Source organism: Leptonychotes weddellii, chromosome 11 (assembly GCF_054177405.1).
Source record: "Leptonychotes weddellii isolate Sample4059 chromosome 11, ASM5417740v2, whole genome shotgun sequence".
NCBI classification, from domain to species: domain Eukaryota; kingdom Metazoa; phylum Chordata; class Mammalia; order Carnivora; family Phocidae; genus Leptonychotes; species Leptonychotes weddellii.
In genome coordinates, this window is record NC_138379.1 from 12,148,285 (window position 1) to 12,168,447 (window position 20,163).

A 20,163-nucleotide genomic window follows, 5' to 3' on the forward strand; every position below is an offset into this window, starting at 1 on the left:
TTTTTTTTTTAAGATTTTATTTATTTGAGAAAGAGAGTGAGAGAGAGAGAGCATGAGGGGGGGAGGGTGAGAGGGAGAAGCAGACTCTCCGCTGAACAGGGAGCCCGATGTGGGACTCGATCCTGGGACTCCAGGATCATGACCTGAGCCGAAGGTAGTCGGTCAACCAACTGAGCCACCCAGGCGCCCGATATGTAGCCTTTATTTTTTATTTTTTAAGATTTTATTTATTCATTTGAGACACAGAGCTTCAGAGAGAGCATGAGCAGAGAGAGAGACAGGGAGAGGAAGAAGCAGGCTCCCCGCCGAGCCAGGAGCCAGATGCGGGACTCGATCCCAGGACCCTGGGATCAGGACCTGAGCAGAAGGCAGACTCTTAACCATTTGAGCCATTGGTGCCCCCTGATATGTAGCCTTTAAAAGTAATTAAAGCAGTGGTATTCTGGAATAGAAGATTAGAAAAAATAAATAGGTGAAGGAGAAAGGGAAAGCAGAGACTACAGGGTAATGTAAAACAAATTGTTATTTATAGACATTTTAAGAAAGGTGATTATAAAGGATAAAGTTTTTTGGCTTTATAAAAACAGTAGGTAGGTAAGTCTTTATGGCTTCTTTAATAAGGGAAAAGAAATAACTTTTTTCAGATATCTCTGCTATAAGGGTAAGAAAATATATATGGGGATGCTATGTTAGTATTGGTCCTTTAGTTTCACGTGGTTTCTTTTGTAGTAATTGGTGCTGACACTTCAGAAAAAATAGATGAGAATTCAGACAAAGAGATGGAAGTAGAAGAATCTCCAGAGAAGATAAAAGTACAAACAGCACCTAAAGAAGAAGAACAGGATTTGAAAGTATGTATATTTTTTAGTACAGCTTTAAAGGGGGCAACCATTAAAGTACATTTTTTATTAGCAAGTACAGTGATCTTTACTTATCTCCATATACAAATCATTTATGTATAGTTAGGTGAAAAGGCCATATTTCAGGCTGAAACATTGAATTATAAGAGACTCGTTTCAGAGAAATTACCTAGAATTCTAAATGCTTTAATTGCTTTCTTAAAAGTTAAGCCCTCATTGGAAAGCAGTAACAGCTTATCAAATGTAGGCTTCTCTAGTTTGGAAGTACTGAAGAGCCTAAAAGTCACAAATTTAATTCCTGTGTGAACTACTTGTCCTTACACAAAAGTAAATTTGGTTCCAGTTTTATTTCAAGCCTAATATTTTAAGAATTGGACCACGTAAGTATGAGGCTCTTTAAGGATGGTCTGTTGGAAAAACTATTTAGCACATTTTTTTGACCTGAAAGAGTTGACTCAGTCACTGACTAGTTTACAACCATGTGAAAGGGACTGGGAGAATTAATTTTGTTCAGTGTGTAGGTAGTAAAAGCAATTAGTAATGCATAAATGATAGTTTGGACACTATTGGGAGTTGTATCATTTAACATCTATTTATACCTGTTGAATCCTGTGTTGTCTCAGAGTACATATGCATTTAATTTCTCTAGACTTGTCATTATTTATCACCTGTTACGTGAATTAGTTTACTTAGAATCTTGTCTTCTCCACATAACTGTTTAGATGCAGCTGTTCTCAAATGGGCTGTTTCTAGGCAGACCCATTTTTTTTTTTAGCATATTTAACAATAAATGAAAGATTTTACATAATACAGAAAACATTGCTGATTCAATTTTATTTCTTCCTTTTTTTTCTTTCTTGCATTACAGTTTCAGATTGGAGAACTGGCAAATACCCTGACAAGTAAATTTGAATTCCTAGGCATTAATAGACAGTCCATCTCCAACTTTCATGTGCTGCTCCTACAGACTGAGGTAATTTAGCCATTTTTGGTATAGTTGGTTTTTGAGTAAAGTGCTGTATGTGTGAGGCATTTGTTTTACTTGTTCTATTTATTTATTTTTTGAGGCTATGTTAGTATTGGTCCTTTAGTTTCACATGTATTAGTTTTATTTTTTTAAAGATTTTACTGAGAGAGAGAGAGTGAGAGATCACGAGCAGGGGGGAGGGGCAGAGGGAGAAGCAGACTCCCTGCTGAGCAGGGAGCCCGATACGGGACTCGATTCTAGGACCCTGGGATCACGACCTGAGCCAAAGGCAGACACATAGCCGACTGAGCCACCCAGGCGCCCTGTCTTACTTGTTTTAATCCTAAATTTAAATTTTTAACATTGGTGCATATTTGAACCACCAGCCCAGGAAATAAAACTGTATTAGCTAAAACAATATATCAATTACGAAGATAAATACTGAGATTCTGTGTGTGTTGATACCACCTTCAGTGGGCATATATTTTATTAAAAAAAAAATTTGGAGGGGACACCTGGGTGGCTCAATCAGTTAAGCATCCAACTCTTGATTTCAGCTCAGGTCATGAACCTCAGGGTGGTGAGATTGAGACCCACATCAGGCTCAGCGTTCAGTATCAAGTCTGCTTGTCCCTCTCCCTTCTTCCACTTGTTCTCTCTCTCCTCCTCTCCCTCAAAGAAAGAGAGAGAGAGAGAAAGAAAGAAAAATCTTTTCTTTTAAATGTAAGCTCTATGCCCAACGTGGAGCTCGAACACAAGGCCCTGCGATCAAGAGTCACATGCCCCACGGGCTGTGAATGGGCATATATTTTAATGTAGACCTGTTTTCTAACAAAATTCTATTGATAGTGATCAGATGAGGCCATGTAATGTTGAAAGACTTTATAAGTGCTACAGGGTTATAAATCTATTTAAGAAGAAAAGTTCTGAGGGCACCTGGGTGGCTTAGTTGGTTGGGCATCTGCCTTTGGCTCTGTGATCTCGGGGCTCTGGGATCGAGTCCTGCATTGGGCTCCCTGTTTGGCGGGAAGTCTGCTTCTTCCTCTGCACCTCTCCCTGCTTGTGCTCTCTCCCCTCACCCCCAAGTAAATGAATAAAATGTTTAAAAAAAAAAAAGAAAAGTTCTGAGTCCTATTTGTAACCTGTATAGTTTACAGCATGGCAGGTTACAATTAAGGAACCTCCTGTAGGAAACTGACTTCCCTAAGGACTGAACCTTTGTTTTTGATGAAGAACATTACTGAATTGAATGAATTATCTACCAAGCAAAGGTAAAATTGCTAGGGAATTAATATAGTCCAAAAGGGAAAACAAAACTGCTACTCATTTTCACAGATACTGGAGAGTTGGCAGTGTAGAAAGTACTGGAGTCCAGTCTAGTTTTTCAGAACTCTGCAGAGCAAACAAGAATTTTTATGAAATTAAGGTGGGATTTCTTTTTTCTTTCTTTTTTTGGGGAGGGTCTTCTCTCTTTTTGTGAGAATACAGTAATTGATACAGTAATACAGTATGGCCCAGAAGACATTTTTCTTTTATTTCTGCCTCCTGACATAACAAGAAATCTTTAACTTATTTCTCCATTTCTTGATTCTAGACTCGGATTGCAGACTGGAGGGAAGGGGCTCTTAATGGAAACTACCTTAAACGAAAGCTTCAGGATGCAGCAGAACAACTAAAACAGTATGAAATAAACGCCACTCCTAAAGGCTGGTCCTGCCACTGGGACAGGTACGCACTCTTCTCCCCTTTTCACCTTTCACCTTTGACATCTCAGACATGATTTGTGATCACCACCACCTGACGACATGACAGCCTGTCTGGAGACTGAGAGCAGCTGCAGTTAGCGGTGCTGGGCAGGCAAAGCACCGCAAGCACTTACAGAGTTTGGGCCAGCCACACGGAGAAACAAAAAGCAATGTTTAAAGTGTTCCATGTAACGGATTTTTTCCCAAGATGGACAAAGCTGGTTTTTACTCTCCAGAGTGTTGTTGCACGGAGTAGGGCGGGCTTGGGGGTTAAGCGCATGCGAGAGCTCTGTGCGCTTTACAGGACCTCTGGAAGCAACTACTCCTGATTAACCTCGGTGAAGTTAAGGAAAGCTTCGTGCCTGAAGATGTGAATGAAGAACAAGATTACTATCTTCTGCCAGCAGGTCAGATGAAAACATTTCTTTTTATATTTGGCTTTTCTTGATTTTTTTTTTTCGTTATTTGAAATCTTTGCTCTTTTATTTTTCAGCTCCCAGAACCTCTCCCTCTCTTTAGCTTTCACTGTGTTTGATATCAAGAGTATGAAATGTGAATTCCACGGTCCAAGAGGGGAAGAGTCACCTTTCGCAAACTTCGTTGTTCTCTTCTTTGGAAGGGAAATTAGTGTTCTAGGAGATTGAGTCCCTTCGTTAATGAAACTTGAAACCCTGTTAAGCATTGGCAAAAAAAAAAAGAAAGAAAAGTGTGAGAGGTGTTTCCTAAGTCATCTGTTGGAATGAGAGGGCTCAGGGCTGTATTCACAGAGTTGCTGGCAGTGCAAATAGCTTTGAATTATCCTTGGTTCTTCATCCTCAATTGTCAAAGCTCTTTGTTGCCTTTGTGAATAGCAGTCCATTAAGAAGAGGTTCGTCCCTGTGAGAGCAGACTGCTGTCCTGGGACAGGACCAAATGGAAGTGTCTTTGTAGGAGAATGGGTCTTAAAACCTGTGTTTTCTTTCTTGTAATTTAGGGATCATAGACGATATTTCTATGTAAACGAACAGTCGGGCGAGTCTCAGTGGGAGTTTCCAGATGGTGAGGAGGAGGAGGAAGAAAGCCAAGCACAAGAAAGTAGAGACGAGACTCTTCCTAAACAGACCTTGAAAGACAAAACTGGGACTGATTCAAATTCTGCAGAATCCTCTGAGAATTCCACAGGTGGGACAATTTACCCTGTACTAATTGGAGAGAAATAATTTTGGAGAAAAAAAGACTTGTATTAATTGATATCCTAAAAGAAAAAAATAATTCAAATCATAATATAAATTTCTAGTTAAAAAATAGTGGCTTGACATAAAATTGCAAGTTAATACTGAAGAAGACTAAGGCAGTGACTGCTTGGAAATCAGCATACTATTAATATCAGACTTTGCTAAAACGTGAAATGATGAGCCAATATACTTTGATTTTTTTTTCTTTTTAAAGATTTTATTTATTTATTTGAGAGAGAGAGAGCATGAGAGGGGGGAGGGTCAGAGGGAGAAGCAGGCTCCCCGCCGAGCAGGGAGCCCAATGCGGGACTCGATCCCGGGACTCCAGGATCATGACCTGAGCCGAAGGCAGTCGCTTAACCAACTGAGCCACCCAGGCGCCCTATACTTTGATTTTAAAAGAGTGTCCCATAGGTGCTCCCATCTGCTTGTTAGATGGGTTGCTTCCCGATTCATGCATCATTTAATAAAGCCAATTAGATCTCAACAACAACAACAAAAGGATTGTCCTATAACCACTCTTTATGCTACAGACGAAGCTGTGTATCCACTAACAAGAATGCAAATTAAAGTTAAGGAACTAGTAGCTGAATTGTCAATATCTGTGTGGGGTGATAATAGGAGATTTTGTTCTGCCTTTCTACAGAAAACTTTGTTGATATTGCAGCCTCATTTTTCACTCCACTCGTCTTCAAGACGTACGGTTGCTACAAATTAAAATGTTCGGAAGAAATGGTATGAAACTATGATCATTATTTCAGAGAAGCAGAATAATTGATGGGGTGGAAATTGCCAACAATATTCTAGTATAAAACAATCAGGATGGCTCTCAGCCTATTTAAAGTTTTCATAGAGGTCTTTAGTTGTATACATTTAAAAAAAGGCTTTCATAGCTCCTCAGTTACTCTTGAGAATCTGAGAGCTTCTCTAAAGAGAAATTGCTTGATTTCCACATTATGGAAGATTCATTTTTCCCCCTCTAAATCCACCATTCTTGAAATAACAAAAATAAGTGAATAGTGAAACATAGTCAAGACTATGATCAGCAACCGTTTTGATCTAAAAAACTGGTAGCTATTTGTTAAAATGATAGATGAAGCAAGAACCTATGGTTTGCTTTTAAAAGAATAAACCTTTGAAGATAAAGACACGGAATTTGTTGGTAACGTAGGAAGTGAAGAGCTGAATTTTTTTTTGTCCTCTGCTTATCAAAAATGATACTTTATTCATTTGGCTCCGTGATCCAATCAAAAAGTTTTGATAATGTACCAAATGAAAGTGGTCATGTTACCAAATGATTCTGTTCATTTCTTAAATAGCCTAGGGATAATTATCAGATCACTGAATAAAAAGCCACGTTTGACTGCAGTGATAATTTTGCACATAGCAAAAGGATGTTTTTTTTCTACTTTATATTTTAGAAATACATTTTCTCAAGTTATAGGGTATTTTACTTAACATTTTCAGGAAGAGATTTTCTTTTGATTTTTTTTTTTCCCCCCTCATTCTTTTGGTAGTAATGATAAATATGTCTCATAAGTTGGTTTTATCATTTGTTTGCTTTTCAGTAGTTAGTGAACTGAAGAGGCTTGATGGTGGTTCTGGGAAGGAGGCTCCACTCCTGACCTGACCACTGTCTAATGTCCATTGTATGTTACAGAGCTGAATATTCTAGAAATACCAACTCTTTTAAGTGTTCTGTGAACACCTTAGAGTTAAAGTTATTTTTTCCGTTTGTTGATGACAAACACCGTTGGATACCGTGTGGTAAAGGGAAGACTTGGAGACATTCCTGTCTGATTAAAACAAAACTAATTATGCTGTAGGAAAAAGCCACTGATAAATCTGCTTATATTCTTAAGCCTCTTTAATGAGAGCCACTAAAACTTGATTTAAATAAAACCCAAATCTTCTACTAAGGTCTTTGGGATTTAAGAGTATTTCTGATCACTATTTTAAGCCTATAAAGAAAGTTTATTTAATATATTCTGTTTGTTATCTCAGCAGTGGTAAATACCATCTTTTCAAGAAGAAAAATTACTACATTGTGTAGAGCAGGGAAATTTCCAAGTTCTGTTCATTTTTAATCTTTGTTCATTGTTTGAATTTAACATCATGTCTCTAAAGACAAGTGATATTTGAAGATATCTAGTATGTCTGTCTTATTAGGCTTTGTCACTTAGGTTAAATTTAGCTGCTTTTCAAAAGTCTGTGAAACTATTTTTTGTATAATAAGTTCCTGCTTTAAATTGCTAAATTGGCCTCTTGGTTCAAAAAAGTTTTCTCTTTGGAGGAATATAGGAAAACAGTAAAGGAAGCCTGCCTTCAAATAAAAACAAAGATGCATAGAAAAAATAGGTTCGTGAAGAACTCAAAATTTGTGTCCCCACACTGTTTTAAGCCTGTAGTTTTCAAATTTATTAGCGTGTAATAAAAGCTGTGTTTACCTTTAATCTCTCCTTGACTTCAGACTTAAATGTTGTCTTTAAGTGGCAAAATAATACCACCAACAGGGTTATATTTAGAAACAAAGAGAAGCATCACATAATAGGACATCCATGGATACTCAGAGATTTCTTAAGTTCTTTGTGTTTAAGCTAAAGGAGATAATTATCAGTATTAAGACACAGCTTTTGTGTTTTGAGCAAACTTAGTATGCAATTGTGATATTAACCAGAAATGCTCCTTGTTTGCTGCTAAATTTATCAAGTCCAGTTTAGCTAGAATTCTGATTATCTGTTGGAAGTTGTAAACCACTTTATTAACCTTGAACCTATATTTCCTTGAGTTGCTTTGCATAGCAGCACATTACCATCATAAACATATTTGTTATTGCATTATGCTTATAGATGAGAATATGTAAAATTCAACTTACTAATTTACGTACCAAATGTTGTTGAAAGTTTAGAAGAAAGTTTGAGAAGTTATTAATTCTTGGTATTTATTACCTTAGTTCTGATGTAATCTTGATGTTCTTTTATTATGTGATAAAGTAGACTGCTTGGTCATACCCAGACTTTATTCATCTAAAAGTGTGTAAATTCATATTAGATATGACCAAATATAAAAGTTAAATGAGGCAGTTGAAGTCTTTTAGCTGGAAAACTGCATTCGTGTTTTCTGGTGAATATTTTTTCAGTGCTCTTTTCCTTTAAGTAAGCAACTTCTCAAAATAATTATAGTAACCATGTGAATCCTCTTAAAGTCTTTTATAGTAATATATATCTGCTCCATAAAAACTAAAGCTGTCCTAAAAGCCAAATGGTTTATGGTAGCTTTGGTTTTACCTTGTTGAGAACCAGTGTGGTGTCTTTTGAGGCAACCAAGATAAAGGGTTGTATCATTGTTGAGAGCCTTTTGTAATAGCACCCTTATTTAATCCGGATTACCACTTTTGACCATGAAATTTAACAGGTGATTGCATTTGGATCTCTACTCCATGAGAAGTGAGATTTATTCACCTGTAATTTCTAAAGCTCTTAGACCCCTGGCATTTCACCAGGTCTTCTTGGTAAAATAGCACTAGACTAGGAGTCAAACCTGGCCACTGAGAGCTGTATGATCTTGGGCAAGTCATTTCCCTCCTGGGTTTCATTACCTTTGAAATGAGAGAGTTGAACTAGATGATTTCTCATGTCTCTTCTACTCCTAAATTCTATGATTTTTAGGGAGAAAATTCCCTTCAGCATTCCTGGGATATATATCTAATAGTCCCATATATTGTGAAACTTCCCTATTGACGATAAAGAGGGATGGGGAAGGCTACAAGTAAGTATATGCTCCTATTTTCTCTAATCCTTAAAGCTTTTCCCAGGAGAGAAAGGACAGTAACTAACTGGCTTTTGCAGAATTTGAGGAAAACTGATTCTGCAACCTTTTAGCTATAATTTCTTAACTCAGACTCCAGCATCAGTTCACGTCCTCTGCATCTTCAGACACCTCTTTTGTGTGTGCCTTCATTATCATTTACCTTGAAGATTTATTGTTCTAAATTTCCCTTTTCTCATTACAGAAATTAAAAAAAAATTACCTTCCTGATTTGTGTTGCTGTGATTTAGCAAATGTAATTCATACAAAGGTGCAAAGGAATGATAGAGTTGACAAGAGCACCTTGCAAATGGATTTTTAAAATGTAGTAACTCAAATTAATTAAAATAGGTAGAATTCGAAATAGGTGTAAATGAGTACTCTCTGGGTCATCCCCAGTCAGTCATCTAGCTCACTAAAAAATAAAATAACATGGAATCAGTATTGCAGATGCACATTATTCATTCCCCTCTTCTCTTTTGAAATAAAAAAGACCCAGAGTGTTGCCTTCTACTTGTGTGTGTTGAAACTGTGAATGTTTGAAATAAAAAACTTCAGGTTCAAATGACCAAATTTCTCATTGAGTTGATGTGGTGTGCTTCATTTATTCATCCATAAATCTGGACCCAAAGAACGAGACTAGTATATAACATAGCTGGGGCGAGTGCTAACTGTGAGGTTCATAAATTCATCTTTCCATGGTAGTCATTTTTGAACTGAATTGCTTAATATTTCAGTGACCTCAATGTAGAGTAGATGCCTGTGGGTCAGATTTTGTCTCACTAGTCACTTGAACATTGCTGTGAATGTAAGCCACAGAGTTTTTGCCTTGCCTTTTCTCTGACTCCTGTTTGTTTTCATAGGTTCTCTTTGTAAAGAGTCCTTTTCTGGCCAAGTTTCTTCTTCATCGCTCATGCCACTTACTCCATTCTGGACCCTCCTTCAGTCAAATGTGCCTGTGCTCCAACCTCCTTTACCTTTGGAAATGCCACCACCCCCACCTCCACCCCCAGAATCCCCTCCTCCACCTCCCCCTCCCCCTCCTCCTGTAGAAGATGGTGAGATCCAGGAGGTAGAGATGGAGGATGAGGGAAGTGAGGAGCCTCCTGCCCCAGGAACAGAGGAGGATACTCCACTGAAACCCTCGACACAAACCACGGTTGTAACTAGCCAGGTGAGAAACACTGTGGGGCTTTTTGAAGACACTCTGGGGACTGGGGCATGATTTGACACCATGTTTTATTTTAGAAGAGGACGTTTAATCAGGGCTTTCGGCCACTAACTAGATTCTCTGTGTTTCAGAGTTCAGTTGATTCTACCGTCTCTAGTTCTCCTTCCACTAAAGCGATAAAAAGAAAAGCTACAGAAATTAGTACTGCAGTAGTTCAGAGATCGGCTACCATTGGTAGTTCTCCAGTGCTCTACAGCCAGTCAGCTCTAGCTACAGGTAAACGTTGTCATTGAGATGTTTTCCTCAGTGTGTTCTGTCTTTGCTTTCAGGATTAGATGTCATAAAAGGCTTTTAGATGTCATGTAATGGCTTTTCATTACTTTGTTAAGTAGGCGCCACACCCAGTGTGGAGCCCAGTGTGATTCTTCAACTCGACAACCTTGAGATCAAGAGTCCAACACTTAACCACTGAGCTACCCAGGCGCCCCAGAGGCTTTTCATTTTAAAGTACATGTTTCTTGCAGTTACTAAAAACTACTATGTATTCTTCCAGATTGTTTTCTGTGCACTTAACATGATTTCAGTAATTTTAATGTTTAAGTACCTTAATGCTGGGGCGCCTGACTAGCTTAGTCAGTAGAGCATACAACTCTTGAGCTCAGGATCATGAGTTTGTTTATTTATTTAAGATTTTATTTATTTGTCAGAGAGCACAAGCAGGGGGAGCGGCAGGCAGATGGAGAAGCAGGCTCCCCGCTGAGCAGGGAGCCCGATGCGGGACTGGATCCCAGGACCTTGGAATCATGACCTGAGCCGAAGGCAGATGCTTAACCAACTGAGCCACCCATGTGGGTTCCAGGACCATGAGTTTAAACCCCATGTTGGATGTAGAGCTTACTTTAAAGAAATAGGAAAACAGGGGCGCCTGGGTGGCTCAGTTGGTTAAGCGACTGCCTTCGGCTCAGGTCATGATCCTGGAGTCCTGGATCGAGTCCCACATTGGGCTCCCTGCTCAGCGGGGAGTCTGCTTCTCCCTCTGACCCTCTTCCCTACTCATGCTCTCTCTCTATCATTCTCTCTCTCTCAATAAATAAATAAAAATCTTTAAAAAAAAAAATAGGAAAACAAAAAAAAAAGTACCTTATTGCTAAAGTATTCAGAAACATTTTGCTACCAGAAAATGTGGCTCTATTTATCTATCTTCTATCTATATTTAAGGGTTTTATTTAAGAGAGAGCCCGCGCACACGAGAGAGAGCACAAGCGATGGGCAGGGGCAGAGGGAGAAGCAGACACCCCGATCAGCAGGGAACCCAATGTGGGACTCCATCCTAGGACCCTGGGATCATGACCTCAGCCAAAGGATGCTTAACTGACTGAGCCACCCAGGTGCCCCTGTGGCTACATATATATATATATTTTTTAAGATTTTATTTATTTGACAGAGACACAGCGAGAGGGGGAACACAAGAAGGGCGGAGTGGGAGAGGGAGAAGCAGGCTTCCCGCGGAGCAGGGACCCCGATGGCGGGGCTCGATCCCAGGACCCTGGGATCATGACCTGAGCCGAAGGCAGATGCCTAATGACTGAGCCACCCAGGCACCCCTATATAACTTTTTCAAGATTTATTTATTTCGTTTAGAGTGGAGTGGGGAGTGAGAGAAATCCTCAGGCAGACTCCCTGCTGAGCGTGGAGCCCAGTGCAGGGCTCCGTGTCACCATCCAAAGATCATGACCTGAATCAGACGTTTAACTGACTGAGCCACCCAGGTGCCCCGTGGGTGTATTTTTTGAGGAAAAGGTGTACTGACATTTTGTAAGTGATCTAACCCCCATGTCTCTTTTCCGTCTTTTCCTTGTTTTTGCTTTGTCACAAGGTCCTTTTTTTTTTTTAAGATTTTATTTATTTGACAGACACAGCAAGAGAGGGAACACAAGCAGGGGGAATGGGAGAGGGAGAAGCAGGCTTCCCGCGGAGCAGGGAGCCCAATGCGGGGCTCAATCCCAGGACCCTGGGGTCATGACCTGAGCCGAAGGCAGACGCTTAACGACTGAGCCACCCAGGTGCCCCTCACAAGGTCCTTCTTACAGTTTCACTTTATGTTTTCCATGTTAGGTCACCAGACAGCAGGGATTGGACACCAGTCTGCAGGGATTGGACACCAGGCAGTATCGGTTAGCCATCCAGCAACAGGAATGGGTCATCAAGCTAGAGCAATGAGCCTGCAGTCAAATTACCTAGGACTGGCCTCAGCTCCTGCAATTATGAGCTATGCTGAATGTTCTGTCCCAATGGCAGTGACTGCTCCCACATTGCAGCCAGTCCAGGCCCGAGGTGCTGTGCCTACCACTGCCATTATTGAACCACCACCTCCTCCTCCTCCTCCTCCTCCTCCTCCACCACCACCAGCTCCTAAAATGCCACCACCTGAGAAGACCAAAAAAGGAAAGAAAGATAAGGTATAGTAAATCTGCCTAAGTTTCTATTTAAAAAAATTTTTTAGAGCGCCTGGGTGGCTCAGTCGGTTAAACATCTGCCTTTAGGTCACGACGTTAACTGACTGAGCCACCTAGGCGCCCCACGATTTTATTTATTTATTATCCATTCTGGCAGTATACGACTTTTAATTGGATAGTTTCATTTATATCAGTAAATTACTAAATTTATTATCAGTAGTTACTAATATGGAAGGGCTTACTGTTACCATTTTGTTGCTTGTTTTCTGTATATCTTAAAAGGCTTTTTTTGTTCTCATTTCTTCCCTTACTGCTGCCTTTTGTGTTTAGTTGAATTTTTTCAGTGATACATTTTGATTCCCTTGTCATATCTTTTTGCATATATTTTATGCTTATTTCTTTGTGATTACTGTGGGTATTATATATAATGTGCTAAAGTTATAATACTCTGTTTTAAACTGATACACTCCATTGCAGACAAAAGCTATACAGCTGCACCCCACTCCATTATTGGTGTTATAAATTACATCTTTATATATTTTGTACCCATTAATATAGATTTATAATTATTTGTACGCTTTTGTCTTTTAAATTCTGTAGGAGAATAAGTAGAGTTACAAACCAAAATCATAATCGTACTGGTTTTTATATTTGTCCATGTATTTCCTTTACCAGAGAACTTTATATTTTTGTATGACAAGTTACTTTCTAGCATCTTTTCATTTCAACTTGAAGGACTCCACTCCCTTAAGCATTTCTTATAAGGCAAGTCAGGCAGTAATGAACTCCCTCAGCTTTTGTTTATTTGGGAACATCTTAATTTTTTCCTCATTTTTGAAGGAGAATGTTGCCTGGCATAGAATTCTCAATCGGCTCTTTTATTTTTTCTTTTCTTTTAACTTTAACAACTTTAAATACATCATCCTTCTGTCTTTTGGCCTATGCCATTTCTGCCAGAAATCCTCTGATAATCTTATTGAGGATCCCTTACATGACAAGTCACTTTTTTTTCCTGCTTTGTAGATGCTCTTTGGCTTTTTTTTTTTTAAGATTTTATTTATTTGACAGAGAGAGACACAGCCAGAGAGGGAACACAAGCAGGGGGAGTGGGAGAGGGAGAAGCAGGCTTCCCGCGAAGCAGGGAGCCCGATGCGGGGCTCGATCCCAGGACCCTGGGATTATGACATGAGCGGAAGGCAGACGCTTAATGACTGAGTCACCCAGACGCCCCTCTCTTTGGTTTTTGACAAGTTATGTCACAGTGTGGTCTTTTGATCCTACATGGAGTTTGTTAGGCCTCTTGGATATGTATATCCATGTCTTCCTTAAATTTGGGGATTTTTTGGCTATTTCTTTCTCTTTTTATTTTTTAAAATTTTTTAAAATATATATTTTTAAAGATTTTATTTATTTGACAGAGAGCACAGCAGGCAGGTGGAGAGGGAGAAGCAGTCTCCCCCGAGCAGGGAGCCCGATGCAGGGCTCGATCCCGGGACCCTGGGATCATGACCTGAACCGAAGGCAGACACTTAACGACTGAGCCACCCAGGCGCGCCCCCCCACCCCCGCCCCACCTTTTTGAAGTAGTCTCCACACCCAGCTTGGAGTCCAGAACAGGACTTGAACTTGTGACCCTGAGATCAAGACATGAGTTGATACCAAGAGTCAAGACGCTTAAGTGACTGAGCCACCTAGTCACCCCATGGCTATTCTTAAAATAAGCTCTGCTCTTTTCTTTCCAGCCTCCTGGGACTCCCATAATGCATATATTGGTCCACTTAATGGTGTATTATAAGTCACTTAGACCTTGTTCATTTTGCTTCATTCTTTTTCCTCTGCAGACTCAGTAATTTCAAATGACCTACCATGAATTTTACTGGTCCTTTCTTCTACCTATCAGTCTGCTGTTGAGCTAATGAATTTTTCAGTTCACATTTTTCAACTTCAGAATTTCTATCTGGTTTGGATTTTTTTATTTCTATCTCTTTGTTAATCTCATCTTGTTCATGTATAATTTTCCTGATTTCCATTAGTTCTTTGCTGATATTTTCCTTGAGCACATTTAAGACAACTGTTTTAGGGCCGTCTGGGTGGCTCAGTCAGTTAAGCGTCTGCCATCAGCTCAGGTCATGATCCCAGGGTCCTGGGATGGAGCCCCACAGTGGGCTCCCTGCTCGGCGAGAAGCCTGCTTCTCCCTCTCCCACTCCCCCTGCTTGTGTTCCTGCTCTCGCTGTCTCTGTCAAATAAATAAATAAAATCTTTAAAAAAAAAAAAAAACAACTGTTTTAAAGTCTTTATCTAGTATGTTTTCAGCATGTGTTTATGGTTGGTTTCTAGAGATTTTTTTTTCCTTTGAATGGGTGTGTTTCCCAGTTTCTTTGTGTGTTTTGTGGTTTTTTTTTTTTCTTTGTTGAAAATTAGGCATTTGAGAAAACAACTCTCTCCCAGTCTTTGCAGCCGGGCTGTATTTGTGGAAAGAGCTTCATTAATGAGCCCCGCATAAAGGCTCAGGATCTTTACTTGAGCTTTTTCTTGGCATTTGTATTCCTTGGATTTGTGCTTTTTTTTTTTTTTCCCCATTCACCTGTATACATTCAATTTTAATTTTCCTGAGTCTCACACCTGCTTTTTTCCTAGGAGCCTTACATGCTGTATAGTATTCCTCTGCCCATAATTTCTTGCTCCCAGGTATCCACATGACTGCAGTTTCCCTATGGTTTTCACATGCCACAGTGCCTGCCATTGCCTTTCATGGCTTCCAACCTGAGATCCAAAACATACTGCCATTCCTGCTTGAGCTCCAAGTTAGGCATTATACAGAAACCAGTCCTTCAGGCAGCCACAGACAGGGTAGAACGTTTCACCCTTTTCCTTCCCTCCTGAAGGAGGGAACTGAGAATTGGCTGTTTCACCCCAACCACGTGGGAGAGGGTAGTGCAAAGGCAAGCAGACATGGCACAAAATTTCCTGCTGTTTTGAGTGGGGCTGCTATTTCTTACTATTTTTTTCCAAGATTTTATTTTTACATAATCTCTACACCCATTGTGGGGCTCAAACTTAGAATTCTGAGATCAAAAGTCTCATCCTCTACCTACTGAGCCACACCCCAAGTGTGGCTTCTTGATTGAGTGTTCTCTTGATTGCTGTAGCTCTTCAGCTCATTTTCAGAGTTCCCATAAAGTCATTTTAGTCAGTCTATATTTGTTCACAGTAATGTTTCTGTGAGGAAACAGGGCCTGGAGCTTCATAGTCTGCCATCATTCTGATGTCAGGTCACACTCATGGGCACTTTTGAATGTCCTGATCACCCAAAAAAACTTTCTCATCAGCTTTTCTCCTCTGTGTTAGCACTTCATCTTCTGCCTCAACTGTAATCTTTTGTCCTGGGGGTCAACAGGGCAAATTCATTTGCCTTACCGTGTTTCAAGGAATCTTCTTGAATGGGTTATGCATTCACACCAAATAGACAATGTTTCCAGGTTAAACCACTTGTCCAAGTTGGTACCATGGTTTCAGAAGTTATCTGGAAATGAAGCAAATATCACAGAAGTCAATAATAACAATTAAGATAATGTGTAAACTAGACTAATGTCAAGCTCTATACCAAAGTATACACAGTTCTCCTAAGTCAGAATACTGTTTACCACCTCCATTTCTTTACTTTGTCCACCAGTCCCGATACTGTTGTTCTTTACACAATTAAATGTTAGGACAGCCAGTTCTTGGGAATCATTTCTTTTACAAAGCCTTCCTTGACATTGTTCTTCCAGCCCGCCAGAGATCATTGCTTCCTTGTCTTTTCATGCAGTAAGTAATTTTTTAGCCAGTCATGCTTTTATGGTCTTATAGTTTGGAAAATCCAGAATTCTAACTTGGTAATACATCATTTTTACATACTTGATATTAAAACAAATGATGGCCTATCTCTGTGTTGTATACAGGCCATTTTAAAAGAATATAAAATAGGGGTGTCTGAGTGGTTCAGTCACTTGTGTCTGACTCTGTTTCGGCTCAGGTCATGATCTCAGTGTCAGGAGATCGAGCCCCACATGGGGCTTCGTGCTCTGCTTGGGATTCTCTCTCCTCTCCCTCTGCCCCTCCCCCCATGCGTGTGCTCTCTCTCTCTCTCTCTAAAATAAATAAATAGGGGCGCCTGGGTGGCTCAGTCGTTAAGCATCTGCTTTTGGCTCAGGTCATGATCCCAGGGTCCTGGGATCGAGCCCCGCATTGGGCTCCCTGCTCGGCGGGAAGCCTTCTTCTCCCTCTCCCACGCCCCCTGCTTCTGTTCCTGCTCTCGCTGTGTCTCTCTCTGTCAAATAAATGAATAGAATCTTTTTAAAAATTGTTTAAAAAAATAATAATAATAAAATAAACAAAATCTTTAAAAAAAATAGGGGCACCTGGGTGGCTTAGTTGGTTAGGTGTCCAACTCTTACTCTCAGCTCAGGTCTTGATCTCAGGGTTATGAGTTCAAGCCCCACATTGAAAGGGGGCCTGGGTGGCTCAGTTGGTTAAGCCTCCGACTCTTGATTTCGGCTCAGGTCATGATCTCAGGGTCATGAGTTCAAGCCCTGCCTTGGGCTCTGCCCTCAGCGTGGAGTCTGCTTGTCCCTCTTCCTCTGCTCCTCCCCCCACACCACACTCTCTCTCTCTCTCTAAAATAAATAAATCTTTAAAAAAAAAAAAAGGAAAGAGGGCGCCTGGGTGGCTCAGTCAGTTAACCGTCTGCCTTCGGCTCAGGTCATGATCCCAGGGTTCCGGGATCAAGCCGCACATCAGGCTCCCTGCTCTGTGGGAAGCCTGCTCCTCCCTCTCCCCTTGCTTGTGTTCCCTCTCTCACTGTCTGTCAAATAAATAAATGAAATCTTTAAAAAAAAAAAAAAAAAGAATATAAAATCATATACTTAATGCCTCATGTTCAGGAATATTTGAAATACATGTTTTCAGTCTTTTTGCTGAAGAGTTTTGTGTGCAGCTTACTAGAAAATAAACTAGAAAATAAGTCCTAACCATCCGGTCTTTATTCCTCTGACTGCAGTGTTCCCCTGTGAAAACGTGCATAACAGCCAGTGCAACTCTATATCCATGGTTTTGAATGTGATTGGCAATAAATAACTTCTAAAACATAACTAATTTTCCCATGACTGATAGGAATCAAATGTGATAAAAAAATTTTTTTCACAAATCCCAATAGAAGTCAAAATGAAGCCACAGTGACTACCCAGAGCTTTGTTTTTTAATCACATTTGCCAGTGTTCAGTGAAAGGTTATACCTCGGTGAGCCCTCTGTGCACATGTGACCGTTATTACTTCGTGTTACTTTTTATTCAGTTGGTTCCATGCTAAGCCAGAATGGTCTGTTTTGGAGCTTGCTGGAAGGCTGTGTATGCAGTGTGTGAGGCTGTACCACAGGTGAAATGACAGACTAGATCGTGGGAAGGTGTGTGGAGCTAACGGTGTAAGCACAACACATGGGCCCTCATTTCCCCAGAAGGTTAAGAACTCTGAATTACAGTCAAAGTAGGGTATCGAGTTAGGGAGATAAGTAACAGAAGAAAGACTAAAAATATGAAACTTATTTTCTCAGATTTTTGAAGGCTTAAGAAATGTCTCTCACGTGCAGGCAGGAAGAATAGGTTGGGCCCCCATACCCAGTCCGAGGTGAGCACAGCTGCAGTTAATCACACCTGACCACTCACGTGCCTGCTTGTCGTGCTTATGGTGTGTGACCTGGTCGGGTCTTCAAACACACAGTTCTGCTGGTCTTCAAAATACAGGGGATAAAGGGCACCTGGGTGGCTCAGTTGGTTGAGCGACTGCCTTCAGCTGAGGTCATGATCCTGGAGTCCCGGGATCGAGTCCCGCATCGGGCTCCCTGCTCGGCGGGGAGTCTGCTTCTCCCTCTGACCCTCCCGACCCTCCCCCCCCCTCATGTGCTCTCTCTCTCTCAGTCTCTCTCTCTCAAATAAATAAAATCTTTAAAAAAAAAATACAGGGGATAAAATATTTCTAATGCATACGATTTGTCAGGCATTCTCCTTAGAAGCTTGGGATTCAATAGTGAGTCAGACAAACAAATCCTGTTTTTGTGGAGATTCCCTTCCGGAGGGCTGGAGAAGAAGGGGGAATGGGGAGACAAATAGGCAAGTATGTGCATGTTTGGTGCTTTAAAAAAAAAAAAAATGCAGTGAGGCAAAACAATCAGTGTTAGAGGACAAAAAGTAGTCTTTGGGAGGTGGTGCTGTTTCAGATAGGGTGGTCAGGGAAGGCCTCTTAGCTAGAGTGCCTTTGAACAGAGGCCTGAGGGTAATAACAGAGCAAACCATGTTGGACATACATAGTTCTACTTTTCTAAGTATCACCAGCATATTTTTTTTTGCTATGATAGTACATATTATAGATAATTTAGAAAATGAAGAAGAGCCAAAAGAATAAATAAAATCTTCTCTTAGAACTAATCTTACTAATATTTTGATGTTATATCTCCTTGCATTTTTTATATTTTGTTGCCATTGACTATGTTGCTCTTTACAGAAAAGCTGGCCATTTATTTCTCAGTTCTGTTTTTCACTTGATGTGAACATGGCATCCATACTTGATGTGAACACGGCATCTATTTAAAACTTGCCAAAGGCAACACTGTAATTCTGAGCTGAGCTAAGGGCAACAGTTTTGAATTCCATAGAATAATGACGCAAAGGAAATTTTTCTGACCCGATTTAATAAAAATATGTTTAAAGTTTTAAATTTTTTTTTCTTTTTTACAGTTTTTAGATTTTCAACCAAGCATTAGGTGCATAGTTGGTAGAAATTTTTGGCAGGAACTTATAATGGTATTTATTTTCTGTGTTTCTGTCCCTTTGGTTTTAAAGTCCCCTTATTCCTTAGAACTAAGAAGGGATCTTGATCTTAGGTGGCTCTCATTTCCATGTTTTATGTATTATCTTCTTCCTGACCTTTAACCTTTGCCCTAGGCAAAGAAGAGTAAAACCAAAATGCCATCTCTGGTAAAGAAGTGGCAGAGTATCCAGCGTGAGTTAGATGAAGAGGAGAACTCTAGTTCCAGTGAAGAGGACCGGGAATCAACCGCACAGAAGCGAATCGAAGAGTGGAAGCAGCAGCAGCTGGTCAGGTACAGAGAGACTGCAGATGAGTGGGTTGTGCTGGTGGCTTCAGACACTTGTCATAGTCTTTGAATCACAGTCCTTAATGTTTGGTGTTTTTTTTTTTTTACAAATGTATCGAAAGGTTTATAACTCACAGTAATGTTTATTTCCCTGTAAAAATTACGATTTACCCTTTTTCAAAATTAGAAATACCAGAGTCTTAACACTTTATCCTTCGAATTGTTTCTCTTAAGTAAAGGAGTGTTCTTAACTCTGAGCATACCAGGAAAAACAGATGTCCCTTTTACCATGTAGATCCAATAGACCCTTTTATAATTTTTTTAAAAATTATTTTACAATAATTTAAGTTAAAAGGAGGGCGGCTGACTCAGTCCGTGGAGAATGGGACTCTTGATCTTGGGGTTGTGAATTCATGTTGCGTTGCAGAGATTACTTAAAAAGGGAAGGGGAGAAAACTCCATTAGAGATTCTGCTAAGAATTTGTAAACATAATTAACTCAAATATTTTTTTTTTCCTGGTTTTGAAGGTATATAGAGTAAACTCTGAGCAACATACTCATAAGTAGTGCTACTGTATTTCACATCCGTCTCGGATAGGTTCCAGCTTATCATTACTTCTGGTTCTCACACTTGCAACATCAATGAAAACATTTGGGAGAGGATCACCATCTTTTGTTTCATAATTCAAAACATTTTTATTTTTAGATATATAAATACCAATTGGAATGGTCATTATAAGGAAATTTTTTTGTTTCTAAAATGTCCATTTCTCCAGTTATTACATACCTGCTTTTAGCATTTGTCTACTTCAGAAC

At 40.0% G+C, this 20,163-nt stretch overlaps 1 protein-coding gene across 1 annotated transcript in view; it reads left to right on the plus strand.

The window, feature by feature from the left end:
• Positions 1-675: 675 nt before the first annotated feature.
• FNBP4 (formin binding protein 4) overlaps positions 676-20,163 on the plus strand; it is a 23,262-nt gene continuing 3,774 nt past the window's right edge. The window contains exons 1-8 of the mRNA XM_081798087.1: positions 676-851; positions 1,729-1,833; positions 3,422-3,555; positions 4,546-4,733; positions 9,457-9,767; positions 9,896-10,040; positions 11,880-12,223; positions 19,196-19,353. Coding sequence (XP_081654213.1) covers positions 780-851; positions 1,729-1,833; positions 3,422-3,555; positions 4,546-4,733; positions 9,457-9,767; positions 9,896-10,040; positions 11,880-12,223; positions 19,196-19,353 — 1,457 coding nt within the window. The 5' untranslated portion in view covers positions 676-779. The remainder of the gene's footprint in view (positions 852-1,728; positions 1,834-3,421; positions 3,556-4,545; positions 4,734-9,456; positions 9,768-9,895; positions 10,041-11,879; positions 12,224-19,195; positions 19,354-20,163) is intronic.